This window comes from Megalops cyprinoides, chromosome 10 (genome assembly GCF_013368585.1).
Source record: "Megalops cyprinoides isolate fMegCyp1 chromosome 10, fMegCyp1.pri, whole genome shotgun sequence".
Taxonomy (NCBI): Eukaryota; Metazoa; Chordata; class Actinopteri; order Elopiformes; family Megalopidae; genus Megalops; species Megalops cyprinoides.
This window is the reverse complement of record NC_050592.1, coordinates 34,355,325-34,373,128: the sequence shown is the minus strand read 5'-3', so window position 1 is coordinate 34,373,128 and position 17,804 is coordinate 34,355,325. Positions and strand designations below refer to the sequence as shown.

The following is a 17,804-nucleotide window of genomic DNA, read 5'->3' as shown; positions in this document are numbered from 1 at the left end:
GTCACAGGGAGAGTGGTCATTTGGACAGTTGGCCAATAGCCATTATAAGGATTTGGGCAGGTCATCTGAGAGCTGCTCTCAAAGACTGATGATGCATGTCCTGTGAGAGTACTGTTTATCTCCAGAAACATCCACAGGAATGAGTGATTGCAGGCCTGGTTCTGTCAGCTGCACTATCTGCACACACTCAAACCTTTCCTGCCAAGCCTCACTCCTGATCCAGAGTCAGGCTGATCTGAAGTCTGCTGGTGTGCGCCAAATGATGGGGGATGATTAAGTGCAAAAATGTTTTGCCTCTGCTAAAATAACTCAATTCCCACGCTTCCTCTCTGTGCTCTGAAGGAAGTACTACAAAGCACAGACAGCTCAAAGCTCTGAACTCAAATTAAACTCAGTTTCATCCTGTGTTCTAGAAGAATAGAAATGAGGGGCTTTAACAGACAAGGATAAACTACCTTCGGCAAGCATGCCCAAGGATAACTGCATGCTGCGTTTAAGAATTTACCCGCATGGCTGACGGAGGCCTTCGGGTCATCACATTGAGCGTGGACACAAATGCGCGCGACTTCAAGGATGCTCACCTTGACACGCCACAGCTTGGCTTGAGGTGCATGGTGTATCCATGGAAACTGGGGAGGGTCGGGAGATTGGAGAACTTCCACTCCTGGGTTCTTCAGCCAATCCAGTCACACCGCCAGCTCTAATCTGCTCACTTCCCATTCAAAAACATACACAGTTGACCCTCCCACATCGCAGGGGTTAGGGGCTCAGCCACCTCGTGATTTGGAAAAACCGCATAAAATTTTCGGCCCCCCTAGGCGAGCATATTCATCAGTGGCGGCTGGTGAGCCCAAACATTGCTTTTAAATCTATCATTACTTTCAACCTGTTTCCCTTTATCCTCCTTGATTAATAATAAAACAAAATATAGCTGCAAGCAGCAATGCTGGGGTCCAAGCACAAATAAGCTAATTGCCTGGGGGTCTTGAATTTCATGCAGTAAAACTATTGGCTCATTTGTACGTACCAAGTTTCATGCCAATCAGCCACACAGTTCAAGAAAAGTTGACATTTAAGAGTCTTACAGATAATTCAAGATGGTCACCAAATTATGTGACCTATGGCATTCTCCCTCATTGGGATGATTGTTGAGGGAGAAACATACTGTACCTATTAAGTCTCAGGAGTTCCCAATGTTTTGTTTTGGTAGGAGGATAAACTGAATTTGTAACATAAAATCCAATGTAGCAGCCAAACCATGTCATCAGTGTACAAAATTTTCATACAGAAGAATCATCCTTTGGGCTTCCAGAAGAATGCATAGTATTGACACTTTTTAAGCAACTGTCTAGAATTTATGGGTACTTGAACTCAATAATTTTTCAACATTGATTTTGAGACCTTTGCAAATTCACTGGCACATAGCTCTGGTATTATTTGATGTAGTAACTATTAATTCGCAATTTAGAGCATACCCCAAAGGCAATACATTGGAAATGTTACATCAGTTGAAGTTACGGTTCAAGAAAACAAGATTTTTAAGTATATATTTCATATATTAAAAATTGGGTTAAAAATGGGTGTGTTGAAGTGCTTGTAGAGGCCATGTTTTTTGACAGATTGCTTTCAAATTTAGAACATCAAAATGTGGTCTCTATGGAGGACAAAAAATGGCATAAGCATAAATAAATGCAGAAATAAATAAATACATAAACAAATGAAAAATAAATACATTTTGGTAATGAAAAAGGCTATTTCTGTATTTTTATATTTATTTATTTCTGCATTTCTACATTTATTTATTTATTTATTTCTCTATTTCTACATTTATTCATTTATTTATTTCTGCATTTCTACATTTATTTATCTCTGTATTTGTACATTTCTACATTTATTTATTTATGCACTTCTACATTTATTTATTTCTGTATTTCTGTGTCTGTATTTTAATTGAGTGGGTGGTCCTATACCTCCATCTAAAGCCGGATTGGTCAGCTGGGCGAACCAGGCAGAAGCAAACGATTCCTATCAAATCTACATTACACAAGCTGGTTAGCTAACCTTGGTACTAACTCCACGCAATGGCTCCTACAAAACTTTCCATCAATAACAAAGAGCTACATTAAAACTAACTTTAGTCGACAACTCAGTTTAACTAAGCGGCTAGTAGCGAGCTAAAGGCAAACCTCCCGTATAGAGGGTATGCACTGATGTCACTTTCCCACCGGAATACACCCCCTCAGTCGGACTGAGTGGCAAAACATGCTGCAACATGGCTGCCTTTAGTAGGGGAAACTGCTAAGCTGGGAGGAAAACAAACGATTATCTAGCAAAATTAAAGGCAGTTGGACTCGACCGTGATCCTTACAACTTACCAAAGAACCAGTAGTCCATGAACATTGACATGTGGCCAGGAATCGGGGTTTCCTGATATTTATATGTACCTGATTTTGACGCTGGGGAAATACACAAAGCAAAGCCTGAAGGCATACAAAAGCCGGGACATTCTAAAATGCCTAATGTGGCTTAATGTTTCAAAACTGCAGTAAATGATCACCAAATTTCTCTCGAACATCTCATGTCAGCAGTGCTGTGCAAGTTCACACTTCACAAGAGCTAGCTCAAAGTTTAGTTCACACAGATTAAAATGAACAACTTCAAGTTCATAGTTCTCAATTTTGAATTTTGAATGAGTTCAGAGTCCCAGTTCATTTCTTCCATTTTTTAAATGAGTTGCTCTGAGCTTATCTTTTTCAGTAGAACCTCCTCCTACATATCCATCCCCAGCCCCCAATCATTGCTGCCCCCCACTGGTTGTGTATACTTGTACATTCATAAGTTATGTATTTTAATAGTGGAAGTGCAAAAGCAAATAACGTAATAAAAAGTTCAAATAACAGAGTAAATTCCTTTGTTACTCTCCCCCCTTGCACTAGCCATTTTGCAAATATTGTTTAAGCTAGCCAGTGTTTACAGTGGATCATGTACCCTGTCATATAAGGGTATTGTCCAGGGATTATTTTATGTGTACGTCTACATACGCAGCGATTGTTACGCAGGATATGGGTTGGTTGCGAGCTGTCTAGCTGATGAGTTGCACTAATAAAAACGTCTGAAGTATGGAATAATGCCGTCCGTGTTTATTCATCAAGCAGTAACTTCAACACACCCAAGGATTCCGAATCTCACGCAAACCTGAACGAGCTCAAGTTCACGTTCTTTATTTGAAAACGGATACGTTCAAGTTCACCGAAAAAATGAGTACGTTCAATGAACGCGCTCTTTTAATGCATTCATGCACAACACTGCTTGTCAGAAACATTTCCTCCTGTCAAAACAATCAAAACTGAAATCCTAGGAGTATGGTCGTTATCTCACGTTAAAATCCAAGGAATATGGTAGTTAGGCCGACGTTACGTTCAGCGCTGTTCTCTCAGTTATGCTTTTTTGTTAGTTGATCTCTGTTTGGAAAATTAGGCTAATCTACGAAGCGTTTTCCTTATAATGGGTGTCAATGGAGAGGAAAACGCTTCGTAGATTAGCCTAATTTTCCAAACAGCGATCAACTAACGTCGGCCTAACTACCATATTCCTTGGATTTTGGTTTTGCTTTTTTGATAGGAGGTGGTGTTTATGACATGTGAGATGTCAGTCAAATTTTGTGATCATTGGACGCTATTTTGGAACATTAAGGCACGTTAAGCCTTCCCTTATAATGGGCGTCAATGGAAAGGAAAATGCTTAATGTAAGATAACGTCCATACTCGTAGGATTTCGATTTTGATTTTTTGACAGGTGGAAGTGGTTATGACAAGAGATGTCCGAGAGAAATTTGGTGATTACTCATCGCCGTTTTGAAACATTAAGCCACGTTAAGCCGTTCCACGTAGGCCTAAGCGTTTTAGTCTGCAAAAGCCTTGACGCTTGGTCGTAGGCTAGCCTACTTCAAGGCAGGATTTATTGGCGAAATTAAAGTGATGAGGACACCAATGGATATTCTGGTACAAATATTTTTTATTTTATTACAACTTTTATTTGGAAAACTGTAAGCTACACGTTTCGGTGCCTGGATTCCAGTTGTTTCTGCGAATTGCAGCGATCCATTTGCTTCTCTTTTCTTTAGCTTTCGGCAGTCTGTAAAAAGAGAGCTCCGATTTCTTGTTGAATCTATTTGTACAGTCAATCGCACAACAGCTCTTTCCCATTTTAGATGTGTTTTCGCAGCATTCAAGGTGAACGGTAACACTGCCATTCAATAAGTCTCTCTGCCACCAGCGGATGGAACCCGCAGTGACTCCGCGTACTGTGACGTCTTGTGCATAACCCCAGTCAAGTCAAGGTAGTAGCAGTAGATCCAATCGCACTGCTATAACCAATCCGGCTTTAGACTGAGGTATAGGACCACCCACTCAATTAACATACGGACCCAGAAATACAATAATAAATAAAGGTGGAAATGTAGAAATACAGAAATAAATAAATGTAAAAATGTAGAAAAACAGAAATAAATAAATAAATAAATGTAGAAATGCAGAAATAAATGTAAAAATACAGAAATAGCCTTTTTCATTGCCAAAATGTATTTATTTTTCATTTATTTATTTCTGCATTTATTTATTTATTTATGCTTATGTCATTTTTTGTCCTCCATAGGTCTCAACCAAAATCTACATGCATATGTCATGACTGGAAAAGAGGAATACAGTACATGGTGAAAAGCACATTGTGAGACTTGTGGCCTTTGTTATAATTATATTTCCAGTTAAAAAAAAAAGCTTGTAAACTTTAGACACTTGGCACTTTCATTACTATTTCAGCTGATAGAGTGCTTGTGCACTGTGCTTCCAGCTATGTGGAGTGATTGGCAGACTGTGAGTGGTACAGGGCGCAAGTCCTTGACAGGCTGACACCTTGACAAAGACAGATGAGCTCCATCTTTCATCGGAAAAGGTAAACTCGCCTAATTGTGCTCCGCAATGCATTTTAAACTGGATGGGAAAAATAATGAGTTCTGCTAACTGCCTCTGCAAAGCTGGTGTTCTCACTCCTCTGAATGTAAGTAAGTAAGTCACACCAATTTTCCCTCTGTAGCATCGTGAAACAGCTTCAAGATCAATAAATAGTTTTGGTTCTGTTTTTTTTTTTTTTGAGAGAACATAACATTTATCCTTAAATGGCTCCTCTTTCAAGTTTGCACTTGACCAATTCTTTTTCTTTGGAGATATTAAACTTGAAAAAGAACTTTTTTCCTTATGCAGAGATATATTATATTTGTAAAGTACTGCATGGCATCTGCAAAACCTGGCACTTGCTATATAGTATTAGCAAAGTGTTTTTTTTTTCCCCCACTGTCATTTCATTTGGATTCACTGCAATGACCAAAGTCAAACCTCACCTAAATCTCCAAATACCAGTTATCAGACCAACCAAACTATCTGACAATTTGAACAGACTGTATTAATATCTATTAATAAGAAGCATGTGCACAATGTAGACAGACTATTAAAATATGCTGTGATTGTTTATCATGTCCAGAATGAAGCACCTTTACCTTCTGTTTATATCTCATTTGTGGTAAATAACCCATCCAGAACAGGTTTTTATAAAACAAATGAAACAATATTGAGGAGAAATATTCCAGGTCAACATAAAATGTTAAAGTTTGCAAACCAAACCTACAGGAATAACAGCAAAAACTAACATGAGAAAAGGTACTCGACTTACATGTATATACTACCACCATGAAGATGTGCTAAACTAACACACAGCACTGATATCCTGGACATATGGAGTAACTTTATACTGGAGTATTTTTAACTCATGTTAACACCTTTTTTCTTCTTTCTCAATGATCAAAGGGCCATGGGGAGGCCATGGTAGGCTACAACTGGCCCTCAGGCTGAAAAGCCCTGTATTAGATAAAGCAGGAGATGCAACCCATTATACATACAACCTATTATACCTGTCATCCGTTTGTCTGCTGTCACCATCAGTGGGCTTGGTGCTGCATCTGGTTAATCGCACTGACATCTGCCTTGCATGCAGTCTGCTAATGCAGCTAAATCTACTTCATAGCTTATCAAATGTGTGAGATAATCAGCCAAAATCAGGGTTTTGTGCCTATAAAGCATACAACCGGCAGCTTCTACACCTTTTACAAAATGTCACCCATTCATATCCTGCATACTTCAATTTATAACAATATGTGTACTGTACAAACCTAAGTTCAAATTAATGGGCCCATGAATATTAGTGTACTACTGTACAACTCCAACATCCACTATCTACATATATGTTACGATATCGACATCTGCAGTTACATTAAATTGTAAACAAATTTTGAAAAATACAATGCCATGCAATGCCATCAATTAGATTAATAAAAGTGTTCCTTTGTTAAAACGCAGAAGTCACAGACAGAAGGGAAGAGTGTGAAATAGTGACCCATGCATTGTCAAAATGCACAAATTTTACAAGACTGCAGCTACTGGATCTGCTCTCAGTGTGGTGTGCAATGCGTCATATCCTTCCACTCGGCTGGTTGGGAAACAGTCATGTGCTTGTTCACAGTGCTAGCTCTTGACTAGTGGTCTGGTGGCACTAAGCCCAGTTCACAGAGCATTTACATCACAGCATTGTCACCAATCAGAGCTTAATCTTGAGGCGGACCTTATATATGGCCAAAGTAAAGTGAATATCTGCAGGGGAATAATTACTGAAAATTGGTCACCAGTATGATCTTCAATTATGATTTACATGAAGAAAAGAGCAGAATAATATGAAAGGTCTAGCTATATATGACAGAACCGATGAAGTAATTAATAATAAAAGTAGAAATGTAGGCCAGGATTTCCCTCCAAGAAATGAGGATTCTAAATGAGTGCACACCCGTATCTCTATAAGAGTAAACCCATTGGGTCCCAGAGGACCTGCTGGTATAAAAGTCCATAAACTACACATAGGCACATGGCCCATGTACTTACAACATCATAGTGTGTGAATATTCCTATTCTTCTGCTCTTCTTTTTACAACCCATAGCTTTTTCAAATTCAATATCTATATCTATAGCTTCCACTTTAGCCTTGTAGCGAGCGTAACTCCTATGGTAAACAGCTGATAATTGTCTGTGATATTTATTGAGAAAACAACACATTCAGTAAAGGAGCTCAAAGAGGCACAAAAGTACTCATGATATCCACATACTCTGCTGTTGTACTGAATGTGGACACTCCCAATGCCACTGAGTACTTCAGATATTTTTTTCAGTGGAGAATGGGCTACTAGCCTCTCAATCAATCAATCAAAATGTACTTGTCATAATGCATTTCTCACAACCACATTGTCTAAGGGAATGTTTTTCAAGGAAACTGAGAAACCACAAAGCCCAGAGGCAATGACTTCTAAACCACAGAAAAAAGGGAGTGGAGAAACACCACAGGAACATGGTGTCAGGTAGCTGAATGGATGGCTATGGGTAGGGTTTAGCATGCTATGGGCAGGGGCTGGTATGGGAATCAAAAAATTGCAACCCCATAATACAGGGCAGTCTAATAATGCTGGCTGAGTGCTGCTCATGATGGCCTCTTAGTAGCTAGGGAGCTGGGCTGTACTTGTTTCACACAGCTCTGAAAGCCTGTGACTGAATATCTCTCTTGAAAGTTCCTAATGAAAATCCAATGTGTTCGCATTACGTTTTATTGTACTAAACTAACCTTAAACACCACAGGGGGGAGATTTGGATTGTGAGGCACATCAGTTATGATAAAACTGGTGCTTTGGACTAATATGAGGGGAGGCTGCATAGCATAGTGGATAAGGAGCAGGACTTGTCACCGAAAGGTTGCCAGTTCAATTCCCTGCTGGGGCACTGCTGCTGTACCCTTGGGCAAGGTACTTAACCCACAATTGCCTCAGTAAATATCCAGCTGTATAAATGGATAACATTGTAAAAAATGTGTAACTAATGTAAGTAGCTCTGGATAAATGCCAATAATGTAAATGTAATGTAATCTGTTTCTCACATAGAGACTAAATGGACTACATCAGCTATGAATATACTGTAAAGCTAAAATGTTATCCAAAACAAAACATAATTCTATGCCACAGAAATGTGAGTGCAAAAAATACGGGAAAAGAATTTGTGGTATATAAATACTGACAATAACTGTGAAACCCCCGTTAAATCTTGTCAGCTATTAACAGAACTGACAACACCACAGAAGTCGGGGGGGGGGTGGGGGATTGTTCTTTCTTTGCTGGCAGTGACAGTAGGCTAATGAGAGCTAATGGCACCCTGGCATAATTTAGTGCCCCCAGGCCATGCCGGGAGTGGATGCACACCAAGGTCGTTAAAACCTTCCCCACACCAGCGCAGCAGCACCATGGCTATCAAGGGTAACAGCCCATGTGCCTTCCCAGCATGCTTTGCGTAACCTGAGCCCTTGGAGGACTTTGGCGTGAAGGTGACAAGCTTTTCCTGTGGAAAGACTTGTCGCTGTGGGAACATGGACGGCAGGGCGTCTCCTCCACTGTCGCTCACTGAGGGCCAGACCTTGACACCAGAGGCCTCTTGGGACTGCAGCAGCTGCATGCTCCTGTTGGTGGGACTCTGCGCACACCATAAGGGCTCCAATTAGACACCTGCTGGATTCCACACAGGGATTCCCTTGGGAAACAATTTGAAAATATGTTAAAGCATGTTGTTCAGTTTATTTCCTTCTGTCATTCAGCCCTGATTTCTTCTAAAACATGAACCCTTCACCTCAATTCTATAATCCTCATGGCAAATCACTGTGGTAACAGACCTATATTAAACTGCCCTGAGTCTGATGACATGAGGGTCCTATGGGGCTTCCAGTCAAAGCTACTGAGTGTCTGGTTCCCTGCAGTTAAATCTGAGCTGGTAAAAGCATCCGGTAAGTCTGTCCAGTGATGTTCTGATCCCTTATGACAGGTGAGAACAAGCACCGATGTAACAGAATGGAAATGAAAGAGCAGAACTGAAACACCCCTGCTGTACTGCAGTAGCAGGGGTTCTAAACCCATACACAGGAAGGCGGCTCCCATGTGCTCTCATTGCACCCCAGTACTTGAACATGTGTGACTCCAATGATAATCGTTGGGGCAACGGGTTAGTGGGAAGGCCTCAACTCCCCCTTTAGCAATCAAACATCAGCATCAGCCTCCATTGATTGAATTAAATTACTGTGCTTGTGGAGGGAGGAGCCTGTCAGGGTAATTATGCAATAGAACTGAAAAGAGTCAACGGAAAAGATATGACTGATGCGAAACAGCATGACAATGGTGACAAACCTTGACAAACCTTCTGACAATTAATAATAACACCTAAAATATGTGTGAAGCTTAGTCACAGCTAGCTAACCGCTAAGGCCAGGTTCACACTACATGATCGCTGTACTGTTCACACTACACAACTTGCTGTCTTGTAATCGGGAATCTTGAAGTCGTTGTGGTTTGCACACTACATGACTGATCAGCGAGAGGGAGGTCGCACATTACAAGATCTTTCACCAGGAGGAATCTCCGACAAGTCTGTCTGGTCTCCAAACTACATTTTGTCACGAAAACACACATGCGGGAAGTGACACAATACCATGTGCGAGACAGGGATTTTTTTCTTCCAAAAATGGCTACTGTACACAAAGATAATATGATCTTTAAGCAATATGGCCAAAATATCATCTCACAATATTTATATTTTGACGGGGTACTGCTATTATTGATATTGTTTATGTAATTAAATTGTAATGTAAGACTCACAGTCTTAAGTCGTGAATTCATATTCAGAGTACTGCAGAAATGTATTATTTTTTGGAAACATCAAAAAGGCATTGGTGCTCCTGTCAAAGTTCAACCAAATTTTCCTCCATTTCTTGGGTCCAAGCAGATCGCAGAACTTTTGTTGAAGCCATGCTTGTTGATGTTGTACAACTCCTCCTCTGGGTTTCCCCTCACTCCATGTATTGCGCTCTCATTGGCTGTAGCTCGTCATTGCACTCACTGCCAGTCACAACCGGGTCACAACACTTTTCACACTACAGGATTTGGACTCCCCGACAGCGCCAGATATTTAGCCTGCTACATATCTGTCAGGCGTCTGCAAGGCATCGGCGAGTCTCTCGGATGGTGTCTTTGAACAATTCACACATAGCGATCGAGAGCCGATTTGCGAGCCCCGAGTGAACGCCGATTTGCCTCTGATCTGGGGCTTTTCTTGGCGATCTCCAAAAACTGTCAGCGAGTGGAAAATCAGGGGTAAAATCGTGTAGTGTGAACTTGGCCTAAAAGAGGCAGTGGCCACCAGGCCACTTTCAGTCTACGGCTTCAGGTTACTGCATTGCAATTTTTATGCGTGCACAAGGGGAACTTGGAAATACAGAGTTAATTAACATGGTATTGGGTGCAAAGAAGGGAGAGACGAAAGAAGGGTACATTATTTTTCAATAAAACCCTGACAGTGGAAAACAAGGAGACAGAATTGTGCAGTGTTATTCATGCCGAGAGCAGCTCCTCTCCGCCTGCACTGATCAAGCACAGTGCGGATCTGACAGCACCGGGTTCCGGGGGCTCGGTGCAGGCGCGGGAGGAGAACAAACCAAGCTTTAAGTGATGTTCAGTGTTGGGGAACACCAACAGAACTTTCTTTATGTCCAAACTCCATCTTCTTTCATTTCCTGGGCTTTTAAGACACCCCAAGCAGTGAGAGTCTGATCGATTCCCAGTCTGCTGTACTGTTTCAGCTAGCAGCAGCCAAGGTGACACATCATAATAACTGGATGCATTACTTCCCCTGCTAATATGATATAATCCTGAGCTCCTCACTGTTGCCCTATCTCCACCCCCCACATGGTTGCTTTGCTGGTTGGTTAAATTGTTGCTATCACGCTCCAAAAACATTCCAGAAACACTCAAGTTTAGATCATGCTTAGTACATGATTAAGGCTATGGGTAGCACAGATGGTTTTAGATAAAAGTCACAGGGTCACAGGAAAGCCATGGGAAGTAAGCAGTAAATCAGATGCTCTGTACTTACTGATATGTTTATGACATTTACGCATAGCATGAGTGAACAGGATATAACTACTGCATTATTATCAGCAAAGCCAGATCTCAATTAAAGTTTCACTCTGGGATTAAGGTGTGGCTGTATGCACTCTGCTCCTCCCACTGAGGATGTTTCTAGAAAAACTGTGAATATGATCCTGTTTGTCACATCCATCTGAGTGACGAGGTCATTCAGCCTGCCTGGAACAAGGCAGGACTGGGGTCATGTCACTCAGTGATGAGCGCAGTTTGGATCACAGGTGCTGTCATTGACCTCAAGGCAAGTTAACCAGAGCGAGACTCCACATGTGTGATTAAAATGCATGTGCACTCCTGGGACATCACAACACACAAGGACACTATGTAGTTTCATTTTTTGTATCAGGAGAACACCTTTTCATTCAAATCAATAAATCTGGCACAAAGTTTTGTCCCCCAATGTCGCTGTACATTTTTCATCAGGATCCGGCTCTTTGACTTCATATGTAACATTAGCATGGTTACAAAGCTGAAAATACATGCTCAGAATAACCAATTTCACCTGTCAAAACAGGGGAAAAAGCCTGAAGCCTGGCAAGCCTGTGTACTGAGTGTAACCTCGTCTATTGTGTGAGTATCGCATGCCACACCACGCAGACAAAGGGCAGCTCTTCAACAATGCACTCACTGCACTGGCACTTTGATAAGAGCCTTTTCCTCTCGCCATTTCACCCGATGTGTGGCTCTACTTAGCTGGATGGGATTTCACTCCGCTCAATGAGAGTTTTGTGCTCACTGACAGCTTGGTGCATAATGGCATTTTCCCCTTGATGAAATCCACTGTCTTGGGAAGCCTTTCAGTTCTATAGCTGCGCAGACAATAAATAATCCATATATTGATCAGAACACCCACCTCTGAAAAAACTACTAGATGACAGTGCAATGCCATTCTTGCGGAAGCAAGAAATGAAACTCAAGCACTATTCATGGGTAAAACACACCTCCTCAATACCTCTCATCTTCCTGAATCATGCCAGGGTGGGAACTAATTACAGTTCCTCGATGTCCTATATAAACACAAATTCCCCCGAGTGCACTCTTTCAGAGGGGAAACGGATAAGAGGATCAACTCAGCAGAGGCATCTAAATGACATCTAAAAGCTCTGTAGCCAGGGGCCTTTGGAACAGGGATGGATGCTGTCATTCCCAACCTGCTCACACAGTTGCACCATGGAGGTAAAAGACTGGAAAGCAAATGCATGCAGCAGGGTAGTAGCAGACAGAGTGGGATGGCCTCCCTAAGTAGCTCATTACTGAGTCGCTGTGATATGCTCAATTTTTCATCCCACAATGCACTTCTCAACCTTACACTTGGTCGACTGAACTCTGGACACACCCTGACAGACTAGAGCGAGACTGTATTACAGCTGGGAAGAAGGACTTCAAGGGGCTCTGTTGTTACCTCAACCACAGAGTGGCTGACAAAAGGGCTTCTGCACAGGCTGGCTGGTGAAACTACACCAGGTTGTTCTGGACATTTTAGAGAAAAGAAACCATGAGGTCCACAGGTGGTCAGTTTTACATGGAATGACCTAATTCTGTTTCAGTGTTCCCCTTACACAGACCAAAAATTATATTCTGCAGCGATATTTGGTTCAGCTCCAAGTAGCACAAAGTAAACTGTAAAAGTACAGCAACCAAATGTTAAAAAAACAGTTCTCACAAAACATTTTAGATGCCTCTATTTAGCACAAAGAAAACAAATGCTGTTCTGCTACATGTAACATGGGGAACTTCCGCAAATTGAGTTTTCACATCATTTGGCTGGGTGTTTTAACCTTGTGACATAACCCCAGTCATCATGTCTTCCTCTCACTGTGTAATTTCCTGCAGCCTCATTCAGCCCTTTGATGAAAGCAATCAAACACTAGACAAGAGCTATCAAAACCCATTTGTTTAAATATTTTCATAGCATAACATGGTGACAAAAATGATTAGATAAGAGAAGCTTAAACGTAACATAAAAAACACTGCCAAAACATAACGTATTTGGAGAAGTATCTTATTTTTTTTATTTAAAAACACCATTGAAATTATTGGACAGCATGCTGTACACATTTGATCTAACTTGATTCAACAACAACAAAAACACATCAACCTATATACTAGCATTATATAAAAACACAACTTGAATCAAAGTATCAAAATCTAAAAACATTCCCCTGGACAAAAGTATTGTAATCGTGCAAATATAAGGTGTGATGTGAAGGTTTCAGTGCCTCTCATCTGCCTGGCTAACCTGGTAGTTAATGATACCAGCCCAGGTCCGGCTGCACAGCTGTACCAGAGAGGGTGGATTTCCTCATATTCACATTACGTCCAGGTGTGCCGCAGTCTGGGTCAGGACCCATCTCTCCCATCTTAATTTCTAGCATAGGCTGGTTGCCACTGATGTGCATTAGCTGCAGGTCTGTAGTTCTAATGAAACTCAATAAGGCAGTCTGCATTTCAGATTAAATCTCATGTATTGCTTGTGTGTTGGTCATCCTGGAACACTCTTGGCTTTATCTAAATCTGCAGTTGAGGGATGAAGAAATCCTGATGCTTGCAATTTGGTTATTTCTGATTTGGAGGAACAGCAACAAAACAGAAACATCATGATGTTCCCTTCCATTATAGGCTGGTAAGAAAGGTAAGGTAAGATCTCTCTCACTGACCTGTAATGAAACCTAACACAAACGTGGGCAGGCGATACCTGAAATGCTGAACACAGCCAGCTGGGGTGCCAGTGTGGTGCTGCGATTCAGTCACTGGGCCTATTACAGAAATACTGCAGGTTTGGATTATGGGTGTGGCAATGTCTTTATAGCCGCAAGCAAGATGCTTCTCTGAATCAGATCAGTAAACACACAGCTTATTCACTAAATACCCAGCCGAAACAGATAACATTTTTATTTATTTTTCAAAGTAGGTTTTGTGAGTCATTCTGCACCAGGGGTCTGTGAAGCAAAAATGAATAATGAAGTGCTCACGCCATATTGGATCATGTCAGAGCACATTCATCTGACACGGGTCAGTGGACACTCGGCTGTAGGTATCAGACTGACCTTAATTGGGTTAGGGTTTGAAACCCAGTTCCAAATTCCTCTGATGCAATTTCTCTCCCTGCCAGTGTTGTACATTAGCAGCATTTTAGTGATTCTAAAATGTGCTCATTTCAGCAGCTGAACTGGTGACCTCCGGGTGCTTTTTGATTAAACACAGGGATGGGAGGTCAGCCATACTTCAATGTCCCAGCAATCAAAATAATCCCTGAACAGAGTCTCCTACAAAACTTTGCCTCTGTTCAAGTGAAATGAATTTCGCAGACAGCAGATCCAATGCATAAATATTTCCTATAAATTTTTCGTTTGATTTGCGGAAGGGGCGGAGAGATCAGAATCATATCACCCCCTTGAAAGATGCATATTTTAAAAACGCACAATTTCAGATTAACAGCAATTGCCTTTTCAGATATAAATTGTGCTTTATTGAGAGGGCTGCCGCTTGCATGTCGGCATCACATAAATAGCACAAATGAGCCAATCACCTTTGGCATAGATCTAATCAACCACCCGCACGACCGCGCGCATCGTCTAAGAACATTGATAAGCAGCTACGCCGTAGCTGAGTAGCTCTTACCTTGCGCTATGGCTATGGATTCGAACCGGTGGAGCTCTCGAAGTAAGCACGTTCTTTCGGTGGGGTGAAGGCTGTAAATGAACTCTCTGGCCCCTCGGGGCGAGTTCAGGGGCTCCATCGGTTCCTTGTGGGGGTGCGTGCCCAAGTCGCAGCTCTGTACGAGCATCATCGACAGAGGCTTGCGGACAGTGGGTGGGCTGTTCCTGCGGGCCCTTCCCAACACAAGTCCCGGCCTTCTAAAAAGGATGGGCCGTAGAGCTTTTTGCAAGCAGGGCAGCATCTGATCGGTAGGAGAAAAAGTTGACGTAGGGAATCTGTAATAAAAAAAGAATGAGTTACTAAAAAGACGTCCAATAGGAAGCAAGCTGGCTAGCTTCTAATTTATTATATAACGTTAAGCAAAAATACATGTTCACGTGAGACCGTACCTAGCAAGTAACAAGCGATCTCATAAGTAAATACTTTATCGTGCATCCTGTGCTGTCACACGAATTGGTTGGCTAGACTAACAAATTTAGTTCGCTAACTAGCTAGCTAACGCTGCAGCAAAAAATGATGAGACGTTATCATTGTCCAGCTAGCTAGTTTCACAATCCGTTTACCAACTGACACCCTTGAAACAGACTGCTAGTTTGCTAACGAGCTCGTTAGCGAAACAGAATGGATTTCAGTGGTTCTGCCATGATGAGTACCTTGTAGCTCTTTGACAGACTAACTCGCTACCACAAACTATCTAGACTTTACCAAGTTATGGTTAGCTGTCTAACCCCCTATTCTAGCATCTACCTAGGTCTAAGTTAACTCAGGAATATAACAGCAGTAGGCTAGGACTAGTAACCTTCTCATACTTAACACCGTTAGGTAGTTAATATATAACATAGATGACAGTATATTGGCTAGTGGCTGGCGAGCAGATATTTTTGGATATCATGGATCATGGATATAATTATCCATCATCCATGATGTTATCAACCTAGCTAACCTAACATTCTAGGAGCTGTCGCTAAGCGTGGCATAGTTGTATTGCATACAACTAGAGCATAGCTAGATGCATAGCAATTTTGAGCAACAAAGTAAGGCACCTTCTGTCAAAGCAAACAATTTCAAACACAAATCTGGCATTGTACCTCAGTGACACACAGATCCCCCGCCGTCCAGTTAAAAAGGATCGGTTTTATTTCAGAGTTGAAATACTGCAGCCATGCTGCATCTGCTCATTTCTTAAACCCCGTAAATTATCGTTCCTCCAAGGGAATTGCAGCGGAGGTAAAAACGAGTCAGATGGAAACATCTCTCATGATGAACACACCAGCGGCACTTTGTACTCGCTGGTTCTGCTGCTATCCCCGTGATATGTTATGACACATTCGCCGGCAATTACAGTCTGTTCGAATCTCTTGCTTTTTGACGTAGCAACCTATAACGGCGTCTTGCCTCGCGGTTTACTCTGGCCAGCGGCACGATCATATATATATGAGCAGGTGAGAATCCTCGCCAAAACGGTCCCCGTAACCCTTATTATTTGCGTGACAACATAGGACACTCTAACACGCCCTTGAAAACTGAAGTCATAATGGGAGATGTATTTCTAAATCGTTATGTGACACTGGAATTAGCCCAGTAAACGTCTCATATACACTACATTCCCGAAAATGCAACGAACCGAACATATTTCCGCTACTTGTGTCCTGGGAGTTGTAGTTTTTATCATACCTTTCGGCAAAGTACACTGATTTTAACGGGTGGAAAATGAAACCTCGGGCCAGTGAAGATTACAAATGTTAAGGTACAAATAGGTAACATCTGTATAATCCACTTAATTCAAATACATTCCATCTGTGATCACTAATTCTTCTTTTATTTAAATGAACGCTTATAAGTTACAAAGAGTCTGCAGAAAATATGTAAAATGCCACCTTGTGGTAAAAAGTGATCTTTCACAACGACGGGTGGATTCTAACAAAACGCAATAATACGTCCATGTATAAGGACTGAAGAGAAGCAATCCCAAGTTTTTTAAGGATCCTGTCTTTGACAAAATTCCTCAATGGAAATGGACAAGGAAATTTACTTAAAATTTCACATAATAATTTACTTTACATATCATTGCCCGTGATGTTTACAAGAGGAAACTGTCTTCCAGATTAAGTCTTCTGGTATGTTTCATATGAACCAAATACCTGCAAAGATGTGAAAATTGCAAGTGCCACATATTGCAGATGCATTACTCCAAAAAAGTATTTTTTTGCCATTATTTTCAAAATGTTTTATCTAAAGAGATTGAACGTCAGCAGTAAGGAGGTTCTCAGAAATAGATTTATTTAGCAAAAATCTTTCTTGGCCATATATTTTTTTCCAGACAAAAAAAAAAACTTTCTCTAGAGAGAGCTTCCCCAAGAACTGACAGCTTTCAGCTTCAGCTCACATTCTATCTTCAAAAATGTTGGTGAGTTTCAAACACAGCCCAATATTTGCAATTTGTGTTGCCATTAAGCAACATCCTTTGCAAGCATAGTTTTAATCCTAACAAGCATGCGAGCACCACACAGAATTCAGTGAACTAAGGAAGTAAATAATGACTTCTAATCTTCTTGATTATATTTACATTATGTAGCTCAGAACTTCTGACAGGTCTTTTAAGGTCAGGGGAATTTACGGCCATGGAGAACATTATCAGACATTCCCTGCTGCAACCATCATTAACAGCAGGTTAAACAGATATCTGCTGACACTGCTCTGACAGTATCTTCTCCACAGTAGAAAGTTTGCTTCAGAGAAATTCTGTGCTGCAAAGGTTTCCTTTTGAAACTGCAGTTTTTGCAATTTCAGGTAAGGGCATCTTCTGGAAGCAATCAAATTGCAGCAATCACAAGATATAGCCCCGACATGCTAAGAAAAAAAAGTAAAATAATGACACAACTTGAGATTATTTTATTAAAAAACTAAATCCAAAGGGCAAACACAAAGTTTAACCCTTTATTAAAAGCCTTTATTAAAAGCATATACAGTAATTGAAGTCTGTTATTAATGTCCTAAACTTCCAAGTCCGATATTCCACAGAATAATCACTTTTCATTCC

The 17,804-nt window shown here is 41.1% G+C and overlaps 1 protein-coding gene across 3 annotated transcripts in view; it reads right to left on the bottom strand.

Annotated features, from left to right (window-relative positions):
- LOC118784510 (transmembrane protein 65-like) overlaps nucleotides 1-17,804 on the bottom strand; it is a 52,770-nt gene that overhangs the window by 29,839 nt on the left and 5,127 nt on the right. The window contains exons 1-2 of one of the 3 annotated variants that reach the window (XM_036538771.1): nucleotides 15,853-16,356; nucleotides 14,726-15,039 (exon numbers count right to left, since the gene is read on the bottom strand). In XM_036538771.1, coding sequence (XP_036394664.1) covers nucleotides 14,726-15,005 — 280 coding nt within the window. In that variant the 5' untranslated portion in view covers nucleotides 15,006-15,039; nucleotides 15,853-16,356. Of the gene's footprint in view, nucleotides 1-14,725; nucleotides 15,040-15,153; nucleotides 15,227-15,852; nucleotides 16,357-17,804 lie in introns of those variants that run through there. The other 2 variants (XM_036538772.1, XM_036538770.1) reach the window with 2 other exon arrangements.